The sequence below is a fragment of the Macrotis lagotis genome, chromosome 1 (genome assembly GCF_037893015.1).
Source record: "Macrotis lagotis isolate mMagLag1 chromosome 1, bilby.v1.9.chrom.fasta, whole genome shotgun sequence".
NCBI classification, from domain to species: Eukaryota; Metazoa; Chordata; class Mammalia; order Peramelemorphia; family Peramelidae; genus Macrotis; species Macrotis lagotis.
The window spans coordinates 837597959-837614644 of record NC_133658.1 but is presented as its reverse complement, the minus strand read 5'-3'; the positions used below and the strand labels follow the sequence as shown (position 1 = coordinate 837614644).

General features: G+C 34.6%; 1 protein-coding gene across 1 annotated transcript in view; it reads left to right on the top strand.

The window, feature by feature from the left end:
• The window catches only part of LOC141508601 (NACHT, LRR and PYD domains-containing protein 1a-like), a 275129-nt gene that overhangs the window by 205963 nt on the left and 52480 nt on the right, over positions 1 to 16686 (top strand). The window contains 1 exon segment of the mRNA XM_074217379.1: positions 10095 to 10304. Coding sequence (XP_074073480.1) covers positions 10095 to 10304 — 210 coding nt within the window.

Genomic DNA, 16686 nt, shown 5'->3' with positions numbered 1-16686 from the left:
GAAATGGTGGCTGGAAGAATCAGAAGTTTCAGGCAGGTCAAGTAGAATTAGGAGTAAGAAAACTGTTATTACAGTCACAGAAAAAACATGCATATATCCAAGGCTAACTCCATACCATCCAAATAAGAGTCACACACACACACACACACACACACACACACACACACACACACACACACACAAGTATACAAAAATGTAGAGACATACATACTAAGAGGGTCACCATGGGAAAAACTGTTTTATGTCTGGTTGCCCTCTACAGTTCTATTAATTGCTATAGTTGTTCCATTGGCAAAGTAATATCAAGCTGCCCCTTCTCACTCAGGAATTCTTTTGTATTTCAGTCATGACATCCAAACCCAAGTACATAGATTGAAAAGCATGAAAAACATTAAAAAATAGTAGGCAGACATTTCTCCTTCAACAAAACCTTTGCTGGAATGATAAGAATTTGCCCGTGTGAGGTTTCAAATTATTAATAACTCTAATCTGAAAGAAGTTCAGTAAAACAGCTCAATTGTTTCCATAAGGACTAGGGGGGGCGCAGGGAAGAGCATGATTTCACCTCTAGCCTAAAAATGAAACTGATTATCAGAACAAGGTTTGAATTGTTTAATGTCCCTAGAGAAAAGAGATAGAAAGGAGAGGGCAGAGGTCAAAGAAAAAGATCTGATGCTAAACCCCTCCCAGTGAAGATTTACAAAAAGTCTGAGAAAGATTCAGTACTATCTCATCTAGTATCAAGGTGTGAGAAACAGAGTTCAAGTAATTCCCTTATAGGGTTAGGGGGTGTTAAACATAATTACCTTAGGCTGAAAATGAAATAACAAAGTCAGTTTTATAAATGAAGTTTAATTCTCTAGGATCTTACCAAAATACATGGATAAATGGCATCCTTGCAAATGCCAAGATTGATACAAAATTTGGGGGGCATTTAAAAAAAGAAGCAAAAAAATCATAAAACTTTGGTGGCTAACCAGTGATATTTCACATTTTACAATATGATTCTCTGAAATCTTACAATATTTGCTTAAAATTTCTATTGACAAGAATTTCACTTATGCTGAAGAATAAATGTTTACAAATAACAATAAGATTTTCTCTCCTCATTCAAGATGTCTCTTATCTTGAGTTTTGTTTAACAGATAAGGAATTTATTTGTCCTATCACTGAGATGACCACATGGTACTGACACAGGTTAAATAAAACATTGTGGAAGACAGGCTTTATAGAGCAAACTGACATTTTATAACTATTAGTTTAAGATTCAGAGACCATCTTCTGATCAGAAATATATAGATCAAGAAATATTAATTCCATCTTAAAGAATATCAGATTAGACATTCCCCCATTTTGATCTAGTTAGACTTTAATGCCATTTGTAAATCAATCATATAAAAATTAGGAAGAAAATGAGTGTTTTGGAGGGGAAATAATATATCATTGGAACTTATATTTTCTAGGAACCATGGGCAAGTAATATAAGATTCATAACAGTAATACAAGTGAGTAATGCAATCACAAACTAAAAAATATTACAGATATTCAAAAGGGGGCAATCCTTTCTGATTATACATGCATAGATACATATATACATACGTACATACATACATATGTGCTGCACATAGCAGCAAGGAAAGATTCAGGTTTGTTTCTCTGAAGTCACCTTATGCAATTCAATGACTTAGGATGTAGCTTCAGAGATTTCATCAATGCAGATAAGTTGCAGAGATTTTTCCTTTTTCTGTTGAAATTTTTTAGTATTTTAAGTAGTCGAATACTATTATCAGTATTAGAAAATGAAATTCTGAAATCCCTTAGATCTTAATGATTTACAATTTGATCTGGTATTCACAGAGAATTCAGTTACAAACAGTTTATTATCATTATTTTTGTTATCCCCCCATTTAGAGGATACTTTTTCACTTAAAAAAATGAAATTTCATAACAGTTATGCCAAACTACACACCAATCTATTTTAAATTTAGATAAATGCAAGCCAAAATTACTTAAATTCCTATACCTGATTTCAATATTGTGTGTCTGACATGATTCTAGCAATTTACCATAAAAATTAGCTACATGAAAGAAAGGACAATGATCCTTATGTAATTTAGATGTCTGTCCAAGTGGAGGTCATATAGGTAGCCAATTGCCTCAAGCCAGATTCTCATTCTGCCAGATGAGAGACATTTTTCTGAGTTTCGTGGGAAACTGAGTCAGGAAAAAGTGAAACCTCAGATCCATGAGAGAGGAACAGTCTGAGAAGTTGAAGGAAAAGAAGTTTTTCCATGCAAAAATGAGATACACTGAAGACAGAGTCAGTCAATCCCTTATGGAACACATGCATTAATTTCTATCTCTCCAAGTCTTTTAATTTTCCCCTATCTGGATATATTTATATAAACATATGAGATGCTTTTACAACTCTTACCCCAATAAACTTTTTCACCTGTAAAATTTCAACAAACCCCTCTCTAGGATTTCTTTTCTTTTTCTGGCCTCTATGGACTATGGCCCACCAGTCTTTTCCTTTGATAGCTGGATTTCAGACTTAAGATAGAAAGTCAATTTCAGTCCCATGACATTTTTATAGCAATTTCCTATAATCAGACAGAGATTCATCTCTAAATTTCATAGACTACAGGATCAGAAATAATGCCATATTTTGATTATGTTTGTATAGTGGTAACAATGAATATTACAGGGGAAAAAAAATCACAAAATGTTAACCATGTTCCACAGATGATTTTACAACAAAAGGTTTGAAACATATAACACATAGAAACAAATTTTCTTTAAAATTTTTCCATTAATATGCTTCAACACTTGCAAATATAACAATATCTAAAAATAAATTTTTATACCAATTTAGCCATGATAAGTTCCAATTTCAATATTTTTGCTTTAAGATTGAATAAGAAAGGGACAGCTAGGTGGCAGAGTGGATAAAGCACCAGCCTTGGAGTCAAGAGTACCTGGGTTCAAATCCTGTCTCAGACACTTAATAATTACCTAGCTGTGTGGCCTTGGGCAAGCCACTTAACCCCATTTGCCTTGCAAAAACCTAAAAAAAAAAAAAAAAAAAAAAAGATTGAATAAGAGAGATGTCCATTACTTTTCAAGTTCATAATTAATATATTGCCCATTTTAACCTCAGGAATCCTTATTGCTGTTTTAAAAAAAAGACTCAGAAAAACCTATCTTTTTCTATGTTTTTTGTATAAGGTTTACTAAATTTTTAAATCTGTAAGCTAATCTATTTCAAATAATGTGAAGATATTCATCGTAGAAAAGTTTTTATATTTTTTAAGGTTACTATTTGTGAAAAAATTAGCTGTTGGGTTACTATTAAGAGCATTTAAAGTTTGTAAGTAGTAAAGTTCTTAACTATGTTTTGAAATTATCATGTATGTGCAGGGGTCCAGGCTCCACGGGGTCCTTGGAACCTGACAGGAGGGATAGAGTCGGTGAAATGAGTTGAGTCAACAAGGGGGTAAAGGCAGGAGCAGGTTGACTGAATGTAAGCTGCTTGGATTTATTTTTATAGTCTCAGAATCATGTATGTTTCAAGCAAGCTAAGATCATTTCCTTGGTTTACCAAAGTGTACAATTTTCATCATCAATCATATAGTTCATATGGTTACAAGTTTTAATCATGTGATTACAAGTTTAAGTAATAATCATATAATTGATTTCTTATCCCTACTCAGACCATGATGACCTCAACCTGTCTGTTACCTTATTTATTACTACATTGTATAACTGTTAATTCATTTAAAGTTATTAATTAAGCAATTCTTTTTATGGAAAGTTTTTTATATTTTTTGCGTAAGTAATGTTTTTTGATACAATCCCTTAACAATCTATAGTGAGGGTCTTTATGCTTGTCTACTCATCCGTTAACTCTTACAATAACCAATTTTTCTTTCAGGCCTTGTTGGTAGAAGTCACAGTTTCTGTGACTTTTTTTATTCTTTCCCATGAAACTAAGGCTGCTGGAGTTCACATATCGGTCACCTGTACTAACTATTTTCTCACCATCTTTTTCATATATTCCTGTGTATGGGAAGGGGTGGAAAACTATTAATTTCCCTGGAATTCTATCTGACCCATCTTGTATCTGTTTTCCCTGTATATATACATATATACATATATATATATATATATATATATATATATATATATATATATATATATATATATATATATATATATTCTGACATTTCCTTGGAATTCCCAGTGTTGGGTTTTCCAGAGATTTCATAATGTTGAAGCCTTTTGTATGCCTCAGGGAGAGGCAGTCCTGTTAAATTTGGATAGAGTTTATAATCTGTTTTATTCAAGAATTTTTCTGAAATCTTTCCTTTATAGTCATTCCAGTATTAGGGTGAGTAAATATTGCAATCAATAATAAACCTATAAATATTGGCATGCATGAAATCCCTATATATATTGAAGAAGGAAATGTTCCATCAGGCGGTGTGACTGCCTTGAGTCTTCCTGCTGCGACTGTATCAAACAGCTTAGAGACCCTGGCTCCCAACATGTATGAAATTGAGTTCCTAAGAATTCTCATTTTCTTTCTGAGATTTATAAGTATATTTGGGTAGAAGTAAATAAACTTTTTTAAGTCTTTTGATTTTAACTCAGTACCTGGCCCAAAGACAATAATGTAGACAGACCCTAGTCTTTGTAATGTAAACTAAAAATTCTCTCTTCACATTCTTGTGGAATCCAAACACCCACATATTCCTCACATAGGCATTTATTAAGTACCAATTGTGTCCTGTTCTTAAGAACTTTTTTTAAAAAAAGACAGTTTCTGCCCTCTAAGAGCTTATGCAGTCAAATAGGGAAATAAGGCACAGAAAAAGAAACTGAAAACTGGGGTTTGGGTGAAGATACCTTGGGGCACGTTAGAGAAAAATTCTGATGCAGTCTAGAGGAAAATGAAGAAGTGACTTGTCTGAGAGGGTCTTCCTTAAGTGAAGTTCTTGGCAGAGCCATACAGTCTGAGGGAAAAGGCCTTTGGGAGTAGAGATACTTCCATTGTGCTAATTTTTTGATTGTCTAGATAATTCTTGACAGGTGGAGCAAAATTAGTGTGTCAACTGGAAATAAATGAAGACAGAACTAAGATCAATGTGGGTAGTTCAGTGAAGTAAAAGGTGGACAGACTCCCAAAGGTTTAGAGCTGTTCAAAAAGTGAGAAGGCAGCTAGTTCAAGAAGTGGTGAGTTCCTATCCAAGAGTCTGGACAAGCTCTTGTTGGGATTTTGTAGAAAACTCCTGTAGTACTTTGCATACAATAGGCATTTAATTTGTGTTCATTGAAATGAAAATAAGAAGTTACTCCAAGGTAAAACTCAAAGCACTTGGCAAATACAGTCATTCTGAGATTATAGCCCGGGGTTCTTGTCACAAAAGCATAAAAACCAATATAGATTAGTCAGTGAGGAGAGGAAAATGGGTCTAATGGAAGGAAAGTTATTAGAGTTGAGAAATCCTGTGCAGCTGGGATGATCAGAAGAAAATCTCATAGATGGTGGAATGTGTCTTGTGTCTTAAGGAACTGACAAGATTTTGATAACAAGAGATGAGATTTCTGTGGTGAGGACAAGACATTGCACCTGGTGCCTGCCTTGTCATTGATTCTTAAACCTAGAATTCTCATCACCATCTCCAAGCTTCCCTGCTTTTCCTAAAGTCACAACTAAAATCCCACCTATTCAAGAAGACTTTCCCAGTATCACCATGTTAGTCCTTTCCTGCTGAGGTTATCTTCAGTTTATCCTGTCTATATCTTGTTTACACACAATTGTTTGAATATCATATTCCTTCTTAGATTGTAAGCATCTTGAGCACAGGGACTCTTCTGTCTATTTTCCTATCCCCATATCTTAGCAGGCTACCTGCCATAGAGTACACACTTATAAATATTTGTGGAGTTGAATTTTGACTTGAGTGACTTTACATTAACCAAAACAGTAGAGGGTAAGAAGCCAGTGGTCTATTTGGGGAAACTAGGAGGAAATAAGGATAGATAAGTAGGAAAGCATTAAAATGTTTCATGAGCTTAGACTTTGTGATATAAACAAGACAGACACTGAAGGCTCTGATCAGGAATTCTTTTGTTGAGGTTGTTTTTCAAAAAGATCACTTAAATTGAGGTGTAGACAGGATTGGGGGCATACCTTAGACAGAAGCAGATGTGAGGTCAGAGTAGAGGTCAGAGGGCAGCCCTTTCCCTCCATATACATTCTGGGAACAGTGATGCCCAAACAATTATCTCAAGTAATTTTGCCCTATGATACCCCAGCAATTTAATCCTGAAAATCTCTGTACTGTGTTTGTTATGACTTTAGATGAAAGAAACAAGTATCATGAACAAGTGAGAAATAAATTCCAGCTAATGATGAGGGACAAGATCTCTCATCCTGGGAAGAATGAAGTCTTTCCCCACCAATTCACACAACTGCTGTTTGTTCTTCGAGATTATCATTATAAGGAACCAAAAGACCATGAACTCCTAGTCCATGGATGGAAACAGGCTGCAGTCAGGAAGGACCAAAGACAGTTTACAGAGGTGTCAGACATATTCAATCCTCATCAAAAGACAGGTATCCAACCCCGCACTGTTGTGCTGCAGGGGGCTGCTGGTATTGGGAAGACCACCCTGACCATCAAAGTGATGTTAGACTGGGCAGAGGGGAAATTCTACCAGGAGAAATTTGCCTATGTTTTCTATCTCACATGCAGAGAACTGAACCCATTAGAAGAAAAAATAATGAGTTTTGCTGATTTAATTGACAATGACTGGCCTTGCCCACCAACTCCCATGACAGAGATCATGGCCAAACCAGAGAGACTCCTATTCATCATAGATGGTTTAGATGAACTGAAATTCCCTTGTAATGAGCCCAGATTTGATCTGTGTAAAGACTGGAAGCAGCAGAGGCCAGTGCCCATCCTGCTGAGCAGTTTACTAAGGAAAGTCTTGCTCCCTGAAGCCTCCTTGTTGCTCACTACTAGACTCACTGCTCTGGGGAAATTTCATCCTTTGTTGGAGAATCCACATCATGTGGAGATCCTGGGATTCCCTGTGAAGTATAGAAAGGAGTATTTCTGCAATTTTTTCAGAGATAAATCTTCAGGTGAAATAGCTTTTAGTTTAGTAGAAGACAATGCCACACTCCTCACCCTGTGTTCTATTCCACTGATGAATTGGATTGTCTGCACTTGCTTGAAACAACAGATGGAGAAAGTGCAAAAACCTGTCCAGTCTTTGAGAACTACCACTGCTCTATACATGTATTATATCAATTTAATCATATCTAATGACAAGAACTTTGCACCTCAGCACTTGAAGGGTCTTTGTCACTTGGCAGCTGAGGGGATCTGGGAGAGAAAACTGCTGTTTGAGGAGGAGGACCTGAGGAGACATGACTTAGAGGCAGCCAGTGTCTCTGCCTTCTTAGACATGAACATTTTTCAGAAATTCAGTGACTCTGAAAATTGCTACAGCTTCATTCATTTGAGTTTCCAAGAGTTTTTTGCTGCCTTGTTCTATGTGATGAGCACAGACAAAGAAGGGGTGAAGAGCCCTGACTCCTCCATTCCAGATGTCAAAAAACTACTGGAGGAGTGTAGCAGAGATGATGCCAGCTTTTTGGTCCCAGTGGTATGCTTCCTCTTTGGCTTCCTAAATGCAAAGACTGCAGAGGCACAGGAGAAGTTCAAATGTAGAATGTCACCAGATATCAAGTCACAACTGCTGCATTGGATTGAGGGAGAAGCCAAGAGTCATTCTGAACAATCCTCTTTTTTAAAGAATGATTTCCCAGAATGGTATTCTTATTTATATGAGACTCAAGATGCTGAGTGTGTAACCCAGGCACTAGTTAACATGAAAGAAATCAAAGCAAAAGTTTACCACCAGTATGATGCCCTGAGAGCTGTTTACTGTATTAGCCACTGTTCAGGAGCACAGAAAATTTGCTTGTAAGTATCTTCATTTCTTGTGTCTTGAAGTCTTTACTAGGCTCTCTACACACAGATTGAACCATGGATCTTTCTTATGAGGGAGTACAGTGTTCTCATTTCAGGTTTGGACATGTGGCCAGTCCAGATTGTCATCTTGGCTTTTCTTTGGGAACAAACAGCCAAATACCAAGCACTGTAGCACTTTCTTACCATATGTCTGTGGAAAACTGAGATGTCCTTTTCTACTTTTTATGTATTAACCCCACTAAAGGCATCCCAGATTGAATTAGTTCTATTAAAGTTGTGTTTGGAAACCAAGAAATCTCTCTTCATAGATGAAACTATATTGTTATCTATGATGAAAAGAAAATGATGAAACCTTTGCACAGAATGTCCATATCCAACTGAGATTAATTGAAGGATACTCTGTCCAGGCAACTGAGGTCTTGCCAAGAGGGAAAGAGGATTCCAAGTCTGTCTTCAGCTCCTTTCCCATTTTGTACAGGAAAAAATTCTCTTGCTGGTATGTGTTACAGAAGTTCCCTCTCTTTTAAGAGGTCTCAGGTAGTGATTGGTAGGGAAGTAAATGATATTTTACACCAGTTATATATTTTGGAATCCATAAGAATGTCACTTGTTGAAGAAGGCAAAGCATGGAAAAGGAAAGGGAGGGAGAATAGGCCTTATTCCATAGCTGTTAGTGATAGGAGGCTACTCCTCATATCTTTGACAGGATTCTAAGATACTCTCCCTTGAACTGGTGTTCCTTGGCTCAGAAAAGACAAATGTGCCCAGGCTGTTTCATGACAGTATTTCTGATTCACCCCCAGTCCCTTAGTCATGTCTGAACTCACCATGAAGGTAGAGTGAATAGGCTTACACTCACTGAAGGTCTTTTATTCAGATATTCACAAGTTGGAATCTTGCATAGATCAGATGGGTCAGCTGGAAGTCATGTTCATGCTAGAATAAAACCTTATATTGTATCATCCACCAGATGTATTTGAAGACCTTTTTTTTTGGGGGGGGGGTTGTCATTAGCCACTGCCTGGCAGCTTCATTTGAAGGTTCAAGGTTTCTGAATTTTCTTCTTCTTAAGATCTTTACAATCTTTCACTTATATTCACCTATCACTCTGATCCCTTTATCTTTGATAGCAAATTTCATCCTTTAGCTATCTGCTATATGCACAGTATTATGTTAGATTCTGGAGATTCAAAGGACAAGGCTCTCATGGAGATTGAGATCTGTTTTTCTGGTGTCCTTGGGCTCCCTATACTTTACACTCTGCCACATGTTCTTAAAATCCTCAAGATGTTTCCCAAGGGGCTTATCTAGGAAAGTGATGAAAGTAGGAAAGCCCAGGGTGATATCCAGCTCCTAATGGAATCAGAAAAAAAATGAGGGTGCCTTAGAAGAAGAAAACAACAACAAATTAAGCCTGATCAATGGTTAGGGAAGTGTAAAAATATAGTCTTGCTTATTTATCCTGGTGAAAGTTGGGAAGGTTATGGATTGAATCTATTCATATAAACCTTAGGAATCTAATTAATTTCTTTTAGCAGACTCTGATGGGACACCCTGGGAGTTACACATTCTCTTATACCAATAGCAGGTCCTCATTACAAATTCCTCAATTACTGTGCCTTAGAGAGGGTTCTGGGTATAAATGACCCTCCTCTTATTAAGAAAGACTGTCACTAGAACTTCTGGTTCTCTTTGAATGTCAGATACTTAGAGAGCTGCTTCACCTTGGGTCAAGTTTCTTTCTTCTCCACTCAGTCTAACTGTTCCAGACTTGAGTTACAGCTTTGCCACTGAGTCTAAGAGGTTTGGGGTAACACTGACAGAGTAAAAAGAAACTAAGAATGAGGGGTATGGAATGAAGGTTGAATGGAGCTGACAGTGGGTAGGTAGTACTTGGATTTGTCTCTGATGTTCTGGCCTTCAGAGCCCCAACCATCTATCTTGCTAAAGTCACTCTCAGAACTGCTATAATTTACTTTGGGTCTTTTTCATTTTTCTGTATAAATAGATAGATATATCGATACTGCAAGATTTCTTGAGTGCCATTGATAGCCACAATAAAATTCAATCATTTCTCTCTAGATTTTTTAATTTTAATTTACCTGATTTGGCTTGGCAAGATCTCATCTCTGTGATCAGCAAGAATCAGAACCTGAAAGAACTCATGCTGTGTTTGGGTGATTATGAATCATGTCTGGAAGACTTTGGAGAGAAACTAAGATCTTCAACCTATCAATTGAAAATGCTTTGTGTGGCATTAAGAAATCCAAATTGTAAAGTGGAAAAACTGAAGTAAGTCTTACCCTGATCCCATGGTGGGAATGGGGAAGGGGAGGGTCTGCCTATGTGGGTAGTGGGGAAAGTGAGGTATAGAACTGAGATGTGCAAAATAAGACTTTAGGTAGAAAAGAAAGAAAAGTCCAGAACCTAAATGAGTGAAAAGGTAGGACAATGAAAAATAGGTGAAAAGAGGGAAAAGGGATGCACAGCCCTTCTCACCATTATTATTAGATATTGTTCTTGAAATACTAGTTATATCAGTAAGAAAAGGAAATGAAAGTAAGGCTGCATATATTAGCAAAGAGAAGTTAAAATTATCTCTATGCCATGATGGTATACTGAGAGAACCTTAGAAAATCAATGAAGAAACTAATTGATAATACGATCATAGATTTAGAACTGGAAAGGATTTTGGAGACCATTAAGTCTAACCCTCTGATTTTACAGCTGGGGAAAAGTCAGACTCATTGACATTAAGTGACTTGCCCAAGGTCAAGTATGTAAAATTTAAATGAAGGTCACCTGATTCCAGTGTGCAGCATCATAAGGTATCAAGACACAAAATTAAAATCCCTTTATATAATGAACAAATCACCTCTTTCTGTAAAATGTAAACAAAAACCAGGAAGAAATTATGATTTAAAAAAATTATATATTCAACTTTAGTTTGTCTCTTGAACTCTTGTCCAGTAGCAACAATTAGTTGTTGGATACTTCAAACTAAATATTCCTTAGGCATCACAGATTCAACATATTTAGATAAGTCACTGGAATTGAAGTCAGGAAGATCTGGGTTGAATTTTTGCCTCAAACATACACAGGACAAGTCATTTAACCTCCCTGTGCCTCAGTTTCCACATCTGTAAAATGATAGGAATAGATCCTATTCTCTCCCTGTTCTAAATTCACAAAATTTATTAATCCTTTTTTCCCACAGTGCCCTATTTTGAAAAGGGAACCATCATTCTTCCATGTGTGCAGGTTTACAATCAGGGGTCATCTTGAATTCTTCATTCTTCCTTATCCCTTGTATCATATAAATTACTAGGTCTTTACTTACACAATATCTCTCACATCTCTCTCCACTTATCTACCCACATCTACCATCATAATTCAAGCCCTTAACTCTTCTCACTTCAATTACTGAAATTTCCTCCAAATTGGTTTCCCTCCCTTGAGTATATGCTTACACCAGCCCTGGAGTTAGGAGGACAAGAGTTCAAATCTGATCTGAACAGTGACTGTGTGATCCTGGACAAGTCACTTATTCCTGATTGTCTCACATTCAGGGCCATCTCTACTCATCCTGATCCACATCTGGCCACTGAACTCTGATGACTTTGGAAGAGAAAGCGAGGCTGATGACTTAGCACAGCACCCCCTCACTCAAATCTAATTCATATGAATGTTCAGGGCTTCACATCACCTCTCTGATGTCACTGCCTTCATTGACAAACAACAGTGAATATGTATATAGGATATATGTGTGTATTCATATATGATAGACTCATCAAATAACCAAACATGTATAAATAACTATGTAGATATAAATGCATGTATTTGTATTGGTCTTTCTACATGTGCATATGTGTATGTATTATGTATGTGTATACATGCATAAATATACAAATAGATACACATAAATGTATACACATGTGTATAAATGTGTATGTGCATATTTAAGCCCTTCTTTCTCACCAGAGTTTGGTCTTAATTAAGACAAAATTACAAATTTGGCTTAAAAATAAATATGCTAAATCTTCCAGAGTTTGTCCTTAAATAAGATAAATACAAATTAAGGTTTAAACATAAGTGTGGTAAACCTTCCAGAGCTTAACCCTAAACAAGGCAAACAAGTTTAGGCTTAAACATCACATTTTTATCCATACTATTATTATCTCTAAGGTTCAAAATACTCATAAATAGAACCAGACTCATGGAGAGAAATTAAATGAACACTTTTATAGACAAAGAGTCATATAACTTTGCTGGGCAACCAATGAAATTATGGATTCTTTTTTAAAGATGTCATATTATACATTATTATTTATTTCCCTGAGTTTTGATATCTATTTAATGACAGAACTGTCAGGGATTCCATTACCAGTGAGGGAGAGTGCCTTCTCCTGACTAAGATAATTATAATAAGTTATAAATAAGTTATAGACTCCATAAAACATGGGAACCTTCCTCCCTTTCTAGGATGTGTCTTCCTGTGCTTGGCTCAACAATCAGAAATTTATGAATGCTACTATTAGCTAACCAGTCAAAAAGACACCTACAGAGTCAACATTCAAATTTGTAGATGGAAAGAAACAGACCTTGATATGATTAGAATTAATATTCAGATTTATAACCCTTAATTGGTGATTGAGGAAGCAAACTTTGGCCAGAAATATAAGTTTAAAACTTATTCACTTTGACAATATACATACAAATATATATATATATATATGAACATTTTAGATGATTTCTGCTTTTCATTATTTTCATAATTTGAATGAAATATTGATCAGTCCACAAGCATTTATTAAATACCTGCTTTGTACCAGGCACTATGCAAAGTGACAGAGATAAAATGAAAAGCAGAAAAGAGTTCCTACCCTTAAAACCATATTTTCTATCTATCTAAATTTCCATGGTTATAGAATATAAGGTTTTTAAGGTGCAGGGACTGTTTCAGTTTCTTTTTTTTTCCCCCTAGAAATTAGCAGTGTCTGGTATTAAATGAATGTTTGTTATTGATCAAAATCCATTCAAAATCACAAAAATAAGAAAACATCTGGGAGTTAACTAATAAGAAACACAAAATTTATAAAAAAAATATAACTTTTTTTATAGAAAAAAGGGAGATATGAAAAGTTGAATAGAGATTAAAATAGTAGTCATCTTTTAATTTAGGAGATTAGTGTTATGCCTGTGAAGTTACCAAGGAAATAAAGAATCAGATAAAATAATAACAAAATTTATTAGGATGATAATCAAGAGGTCCAATCTCAATGGAAATAATAGGAAAAGGTAGAAATAAAGAGCATTTCCAGATCTCAAACTTCATTATCAAGCAATAGAAATCAAATTTATTTGGAAGTACTTAAAAAGGAAGAGTGGAGTCAATATAAACAATAAACAGAAATGTTTGAAAAAAAGCATCTCACTTTGGGATAAACCCCAAAATATTATTTACAAGGGTAATGATTCCCTTTTTCCATAAGTCCAGACATGAGAGCTAGAAAGGAGTTTAGTAGAAATTCATTTTCAATTCTCATACATAGTAAACTCAAAATGGATTAGGTGAATTAAATATAAAAATTTATACCAATAACTAATTATACGTGAACAAGATCAGGTATCTTTAGTAACTATGAGTAGGGGAAATTTCTTCCACAAGAGAGTTAAATGATCATAAAATATAAAACAGACAATACTGACCATACCATTCCTCAAGACCTTATTTATATCAGGGAAAGAGACTGGAAGGTTAACTTTTCTTAGTTACAAATATTTTATATATGAATTTCACTTTTGTATCCATCTGGTTCTGAAGGTTAGTTTTACTTTGGAAACTTATTTATGGCTTGTGAAATTTCTTTTCATCTCTAATAGGTTATTGTAAGAGTTTATTTCTTTTTTTTTTGTTAACCAAGGTCTTTTGTTAAAAACATTACTGTTTCAACTCTAAATTATCAATTTGTTAGCATATAATTATGCAAAATGTATTAGACTTGGATAATTTCTAATTTTTTGGTATAGTTCTAAATGATTTTCAAAGATAGTTGGATTGATTCCCTATTGATTTCCTCAATCATCTGGAAAAGGATTCTTTTTCCTCCTTACCCTATCCTCTAGAAAATTGGATTCTTATTCCTGGAACTCTCCTTTGCTTTGATAAACCAGTTTTCACCTTACTTTGCTTTTTCCTAGGCCTACACATTTCCACCCATGACACCCCCCTGCCAATTGAACCACAACCCTTACTCCCTGTCCATCTCTCCTTTATGTGTTGTTTCTCCTTTTAACATCCTTGAAGAAAGTGACTAGTTGTTTTTATTTATATCCTTAGAACTTAGCACAATTCCTAGTCCACTAGTAACTCCTTAAATATTTTATCTCTCTACCTATCAAAATTAAAGGAAAATGGGGGTGGCCAGGTGGTGCAGTGGATAAAGCACTGGTCCTGGAGTCAAGAGTACCAGGGTTCAAATCCGGTCTCAGACACTTAATAATTACCTAGCTGTGTGGCCTTGGGCAAGCCACTTAACCCCATTTGCCTTGTAAAAACCTAAAAAAAATAAAATAAAATAAAATAAATTAAAGGAAAATGGTACAGAAAATATTTCATCATATATCAATGATAAATGCCTGATATTCAAATCTTATATGGAATTAATAAAAGAGATAAATGGATCAATAGATAGGAACAAAAGAATAGTAAAGAATGGCCACAGGAAAACATGAAACAAATCACTAATTACTATTAATTAAAACCACTCAGATTTTAAATTATACTATGTAAATTGGCAAAGTTGACAAAAAATAAGTCAATCTTAGAGATACTGTGTGAATATAGGAACATTAATACTGTTAGTATCTTATTAAGTGTAATGCAATTTAAATACCCAAAAGAACATTTGTAGAGACAAAGAAAAAATAACAAGGTTCATATGAAACTACTTAAACCAAGTTTAAGAATGTCATGAGTAATAGTGGAAAAAAATATGGGAAGGACAGATGCTATTAGGTAATTTCTCAAATTGTATCACAAAACAGTAATCATAAAAATAATTTGGTACTGGTTTAAAAAAAGAGATCAATGTAACAGATCAGGTATACAATATAAAGAAATATAAAATGATATTATAATGTTTAATAAACAACTCAAAAACCCTACATACTTGGGAGAAGAACTTGCTATTTGAGGGGGAAAAAAAAGAGAAAGAAAACTGCTAGGAACTTGCATAAACCTAGTGGCAGACCTTAGGTTTAGAACAAAACATCACACTATGTGCTAGGGTAAGCTCCAGGTGGATATATGATCTCAATATAAATTCTCACATCCTAAATTAGAGGAATAAGGAAAAAATTACTTTTCATCTTCATGGATAGAGGAAAAGTTTATGACTAAAGAAGTAAGGGGAATCACTAAAGGAAAAATTGACATTAGTAAATTGAATTATTTAAAATTAAAAAGCTTTCACACACAGTCTAATGTAGTTCAAAGGAAAAGAGGTAACTAAAAAATTTTGCTTCAATTTTCTCTGATAAGTTTCTTATATCCATGATATATAAGGAATCTTTCAGATTTATATGACTAAAAAGCCATTCCCCAATAAATAAATAAATGCTAAAAGGATAAGATGGACAAGCAGTTTCCAGAAGAAGTCAACAAAAATCATGAAAAAAATGATCGACATGAGTGTAAAAATGCTATAAATCAGTAATAATTAGAAAAATTAAAATAAGGTACTATCTTTGAGGTATTACTTCACACCTTTCAGACTAGCAAAGATGATAAAAGTGGATAATGACAAAGGTTAGAGGGACTTTAGGGAAACAGGTTACAACACTGTGCCTTTGGAGAAGCTGTGTTTGGTCCATTCTGAAAAACAATTTGAAACTATACCCAGAAGGATCCTTAAGAGGACATGAGTCTTTGACTCACTTATACTCCTATAAAAATATATTTTTTAAAAAGTCATAGAAAAAAAATTATTCATTTATTTAGTTAATTATAGCAACTTTTTGTGATAGCTAAAAATTGGAAATTGAGATGTCCTTTCATTTGGGAAATTACTAAACAAATTGTAATATATGAATTTAATGAATTTTATTGTGATAAATTTGGGTATACATTTGTGAATTAATAATGGAAACTAAAGTGAGCAGAACTAGAGCAGTTTATATTAGTGTGAAATTTTAGAGAAAAACAACAAAAAACATGAGTCCAAGAGAATGAAGATTCCTCTCAGTTCTGATAAAGAGATAATTAATTTAAAATGCAGGAAGAAACATTTTTGGCCATATTCACTATGATCATCAATCAGAGAATGACTAAATAAATTTTCACAAATACATAAAGACTATATAGAAGCATGGGAAGAATCAACTTAACTAATGCAGAAGAGAGTGAGTAAACCAGAAAAAGATGTATTCAACATGAATTCAACAATGTAAGAGGAAAGCAAAAGAAAAATCAAAACTGAAAGTTGTGATATTATTATGACTAAGTAGTGCCCAAATAAGAGTTGAAAAAATATACTTTCCTCTTTCCATTGTGAAAGAGGGAAGTGTTATGCTCCATGTAACATCAGATTTACTTCATATATATTGGCTGGTTTGGCTTTAATCTTCTTTTCCCCTTTTTTTATTATTTGTTATAAGAAATGGCTCTAGAAGT